This window comes from Monoraphidium neglectum (assembly GCF_000611645.1).
Source record: "Monoraphidium neglectum strain SAG 48.87 unplaced genomic scaffold scaffold01652, whole genome shotgun sequence".
Taxonomy (NCBI): domain Eukaryota; kingdom Viridiplantae; phylum Chlorophyta; class Chlorophyceae; order Sphaeropleales; family Selenastraceae; genus Monoraphidium; species Monoraphidium neglectum.
Genome location: NW_014011976.1, coordinates 7,850 through 12,773, shown reverse-complemented (window position 1 = coordinate 12,773; position 4,924 = coordinate 7,850). Strand labels below are relative to the sequence as shown.

The following is a 4,924-nucleotide window of genomic DNA, read 5'->3' as shown; positions in this document are numbered from 1 at the left end:
CCCCCTCCCAGTCCTCATCTCCATGAGCCTGTCCCTCCAGGACCACGGCGTCATAGGGGCCTTCACGGGCTGGGCCTCGGCCCAGATGGACGCCCTCCACCTGCCCTGGCCCCTGCTCTTCGCCGCCCTGCACCTCCAGTTCTTCACCCTGCACTACCTATTCGCCTCCCAGACCGCGCACACGGGGGCGCTCTACACGGCGTTCCTCTCGCTCATGCTCGCGGGCGGTGCGTGGGCGGGGGGCGGCCATGGCCGGGGGGCCGGTTGCATGGGAGGGGCAACTCCCCTGGGATCGCCATGCACTCCCTGAAACCCTAGAACCCGCTTCATCTCCAGCCACCTGTACTGCGTGGCCCCGCATGTCCCCCATCTGGTCTCATCCCCTTGCTCAACCCGACCTGCACCCAATACGACCCCACCCGCACGACCCACCTCCTCACCCAAACCAGCCTCGAACTCAACCCACACCGCAAATCGTGCACCCCGCGATATGAATTCGACCACCACCCCCCAGGCGTGCCCCCCAAGCTCGCGGCCATGTCCCTGGCCTACTGCGTCTGCCTCTTCGGCTCCCTCACGCACTACGCCTCTGGCCAGGCCGCCGTGTACGTCGGCTCCGGCTACCTCAGCCTCAAGGAGGTCTTCTACTGCGGCGCCGTCTGCGGCGCCGCGGCGCTGGCGCTGTGGGGCACCGCGGGGATGGCCTGGTGGAAGGTGCTGGGCTGGTGGTGAGGGCACGCCGCCGGGGCGCTTCGCCGTGGGCGACGTTTTTAGGTGTGCGGCTCCGGAAAAAGGGGGCCTGTTTGAAACCCGTCAAGGCCACGCAGTGGGTGTGGACGAGGGCTGCCCGGCCGTCGGCCGGCCACGCGGGAGCGCCGGGCCGGTCTGCCGCAAGGGCGTCGTTAGAGGCGCGTTTTGTTGCGGCCTGCATGGCCGCCCGGCCGCGTCGGCTTTGCGCCCAGGGTGGACCTGTGGGGCCCTGGCCCTCGTCCCCTGCTGCATCGTCCCCTCAATGGAGCAGCGGCGGGTGCGCGCTCGTGCGCGCATGGCGTCATTGCTCCTCTCCGCGCACACGAAAGCGCGCGTGTGCGTGTGCCATTCTTTTCGCACCGCGGCAGCGACGCAGCTGCCGCCCCCCTTGCAAGGGGAAGCTCTGCAGTGGCCAGGCTTTGCCCCTGCTCTGGCTCGTGCGCTGCCGAGGGCGCCGAGAGTCCTGTACTTGTCTTCGCATCTGAAGCTTTGACCCTGCACGCAGCGGCCCGCAAGGCCGGCGGCCAGCTTGACCGAAGGCGCGTGGACGCCGTCCACGCCGCGGCTTATATCACCGGTGGCGGCGCAAGGCCGCTGACCACGCTCGATGTGTTTGGCATGCAACTCTTGCCGTGTCGTGTTTTAGCTGAAACATCAGCTCTCAATTCATCCTTCCCTGTACACTATGGTATGGTTCTCACTCCCTGTCTTCCTCGGATGGCCAGCGGGCCGGCGAAGCGCCTGCCCCGACGCTGACGTGTTGCGCCAAGGAGTTGCGGCGGTTTGTACCCCTCAAAACCGGTGTGTTGTTGCCTTGGACTGCACGACTTTTGCGACCTTGCACCTTTGACTCAGGGCTGGCTCCGACCCCTGCTTTGGCGCGTGTGCCATGCCCATGATGCCGCTGCATGGCAAAGCAGGAGGCTTGTCGGTTGTACACTCCATGCCCACAAGAAGGGCTTTCAAAATCCAATACGCACCCCTGCGCATGCGGGGCCCCGCCCATGCTGCCTTTGAACGCATGACCTTATGGATCATGGGAGCACGCTGGCAATCACGCTTGTTCAGTACGCTGCATCACTCCAACGATGGATCTGGCAGTCGCAGCAGCTTGTAACACTTTGCCTTTGCTCTGGATTTTCAAGGCACTGGAGAGTAAGCCTGCACAGGGGATCGGGCCCGTTGACTGGGAGCGCGCGGCCGTGGCAGTTGGGCAGCCTTGCAGTGGGGCAAGACAGTATTGGGGCGACAAGGCACTCAAGAATATTGGAATGTGAGTGTGTGGTGCCTGCTAGAGGGAGTGGCAGCTTAGTGGGCAGCTGCGCACTGTTGTGCTGCGTGCCCGCAGAAGACAAACAAGCTGGCCAACACACATGGGGGTGTCATCGTCGCTGCACTTAACAGTGGCGACGGAACATCAGAGGTTCTGTGATTGTGCTGAACAACCTCCCGTGTAAACAATCGCCTCTCAGGTCAGCTACCGTATCCTGTCGACGCCGCATCGAAAGTCGAGATCCACACGATGGACAGGGAGAAGATCGAGCGTACCATAATCGGGTTTGACAAACAGTTGGAGCAAACAGGTGATATCTCTGAAACGAACAAGGCTGCACAGGCGGATGATCTATTGGGCGTGCTGACCACCTCGTACGGCGCCACAGACGCAAAAATAAAGAATCTTAAAGAGGAGAAGCCTAAAATTGACAAGGCGAGAAAGTTCAGCTGCATCACGGCGCGTGAAGCACAGCTGCGCTTTGTCGCGGTGCGCCTCTGTGGAGCCAGCCAGCAATCATCATCATGATTTCAGTTCACGCCTTGCCCATACTCATACCCATGTAATTAAACCAACGCAGGCTTTGGACCAGGCCCAGACGGCACGCGAGGAGGCGCGGCAGGCGCGCGAGGCGGCCCTCGCGCAGCGCGAGGCGGCGCTCTCTGGCGTCCGCCGCAAGCAGGCGGCGCTGCAGGAGGCGCAGGTGCGGACACACGCCGGCGCGCTGCGGTTTCTTACTTCAGGACGCTTGCGCACCTGCACGTGCGGCCAGCAGCCTCTTGACCCCCTGACTCTCATGGTCCAGACCCCCAACAGCCGTAAAGCCCCGTGCTGATCAACACACGTGTGTTGATCATCATTGTTTTGCATGTGCACATGCAAAACGATGTTGCGCCTTGGTCTGCATGTGCTCCAAACCCAGGCCCGCAATGCGAAGATCAAGGCCGCCATCGCCGACGCACAAGAGCGCTGCGAGGCGCTGCGGCGCGAGCGCAACGACGCCCTGCGCGGCTTTGCCGATGAGTGCGAGGCAGCCGATGGAGCGCCAGCCTCGACCGAGGCGCAGGCGAGGCCGGTGATGTCTAGTTTGGAGGGCGGCATGACGCCATCACAGCAGCAGCAGGAGCAGCAGGAGCAGCAGGAGCAGCAGGAGCAGCAGGAGCAGCAGGAGCAGCAGGAGCAGCAGGAGCAGCAGGAGCAGCAGGAGCAGCAGGAGCAGCAGGAGCAGGATCAGGGGCAGCAGCTGGCACCAACCGTTGTCGGCAATGGCGCCGCTGCTGAGGTCTGATTACCAGAGGCAGGCGGACTGCTAGATCTGCCGACTGGTGGCGGTGGTTGGACGGGGCCGCAGGGCGGGGGCACGGGGAACACGACTTATGGTGTCAATGCACCCGCCTTCAACATAACACATAAGTGAGATAGAAAATCCTCCAAGGCGCGGTCTTGCAGGCAGCAAGGGGATTATGGCGTCCGTCGCTCCAGGCGCAACAGTGCAGGGGCCCCAATGTTACCGCCGGTGGCAGCGAGACCTAGGCGCAGTTGGTTACTACCTGCTTATTAAGTAAGCTTGCCCGGGCATAACAAACGAGGATGAAGCAGCTGCGGGCGCACGCTGTGCGAGCAGAGATTGCCCCAGATCCTGCCCAGCTGGGCGCGGGTGCGCAATTGTTGGAGTTGCTGGGACTCCCCCACGGGCATTCAGGCACTCACCCCACCCTGTGTGTGTTTCTCTAGATCCGGATGTCCAAGGATGCGAGCTCGCGCGCCGCACCCAAGTGCATTGCAGTTAGCCGTTCACAAGCAATTCCAGGATTGCCTATCTGATTTGATTCACCGGGCCTGAACGATTACTCCAAGGGTTTACACGACTGCCTACATGGAGCTATGAACCTGAACCCCTGAGTGATGCGCTCACGAGCAGCGGGTTGACGAGCGACCCAGTTACCCCCGCAGATGGCGGAAGGCGGAGTGCGCGGGGTCGAAATCGAGCCGTGGACTTGCCGCGGCCAGCACATGCGATGTGGTAAGGTGTGGTGCAAGAGACGGCCCACGGATGGCGAGCCTCCCGAGCGCTAGCAGCAAAACACTAATAAAAGCCGGTTGGATGCGCGCAGGTGCACGTCATGATTGAGGGATGGTGTGGGCCGACGGGGCACGGGCAGCAAATACTGGGGTCAAGACTGTGATGGGAACTGCAAGGCAACAGCTGGTTTGGTGGGGGCGCCACGACAACGGCTGGGTTCTGCGGGCAAGATGTGCCTCGCGTGCTGGTTTGCGTAGTTTATTGGAAGACTATCCTTTTCAAACCATGCATATATAAGTGCTCGGGTTCGGGATCAGGTGCTGGCGCGTCAGAGAACGCGCGCGCGCAGAGGGCGCGCGCGCGCCCGATCGCCGCGGGTTTGAGCAAGCAGCGGCCGGCTGTGGCAGGGGCCGCCTGTGCTGCTGGCTTAGAAGCGGGGGATGTTGTTGAGGTTCATGGGCACCTGCGGGAGGCGCAAGCACAGGAGGACAGAGCGGACAGAACAGGAGAGTCAAAGCAGGGAAAGGCGCCTGAACGGGCCGGCATTCAGCAGCCTTTGCAAGGTTTCACCTCATCAGGCTGCTGAGCAGCCATCTATACCGCACCACAGGTCGTACAGTGACTTGATCACGCGCGGCGGTCTGGCGTGCGCATAGTAGCTGCTATCAGCTTGCACTGGTGAGAGTTCAGGGCACTCGTTTTGCACATCGTGAACAAATCAGGCAGAGTTGTCGCGCCACCCACCAGGACGTTGTTGATCATGTGCACCAGGCCAGCGCCGGCCCTGATGTTGGGCTTCACGATGTAGGCGGTGGTGCCGACAGACTTGATCTGGGGGCGCGGCGGGGAGGAAACGGGGGTGCAGGGCAGAGCGGGAA

The 4,924-nt window shown here is 62.4% G+C and overlaps 3 protein-coding genes across 3 annotated transcripts in view; 2 read left to right on the top strand and 1 right to left on the bottom strand.

The window, feature by feature from the left end:
* Positions 1-85: 85 nt before the first annotated feature.
* MNEG_8603 (Putative malate transporter yflS) lies at positions 86-732 on the top strand (the record flags this gene model as incomplete). Its single annotated transcript, XM_014042927.1, has 2 exons — positions 86-227; positions 515-732. The coding sequence occupies 2 exons, from the start codon at positions 86-88 to the stop codon at positions 730-732; spliced, it is 360 nt and encodes a 119-aa protein (XP_013898381.1).
* Positions 733-2,272: 1,540 nt separating this feature from the next.
* On the top strand, positions 2,273-3,311 carry MNEG_8602 (hypothetical protein; the record flags this gene model as incomplete). The annotated part of the gene is made up of 3 exons (XM_014042926.1): positions 2,273-2,512; positions 2,604-2,726; positions 2,946-3,311. The coding sequence occupies 3 exons, from the start codon at positions 2,273-2,275 to the stop codon at positions 3,309-3,311; spliced, it is 729 nt and encodes a 242-aa protein (XP_013898380.1).
* Positions 3,312-4,473: 1,162 nt separating this feature from the next.
* Positions 4,474-4,924, bottom strand: part of MNEG_8601 (hypothetical protein) — a gene marked incomplete at both ends in the record, with an annotated part of 1,907 nt that continues 1,456 nt past the window's right edge. Inside the window, 2 exons of the mRNA XM_014042925.1 lie at positions 4,474-4,509; positions 4,791-4,877. Coding sequence (XP_013898379.1) covers positions 4,474-4,509; positions 4,791-4,877 — 123 coding nt within the window. The remainder of the gene's footprint in view (positions 4,510-4,790; positions 4,878-4,924) is intronic.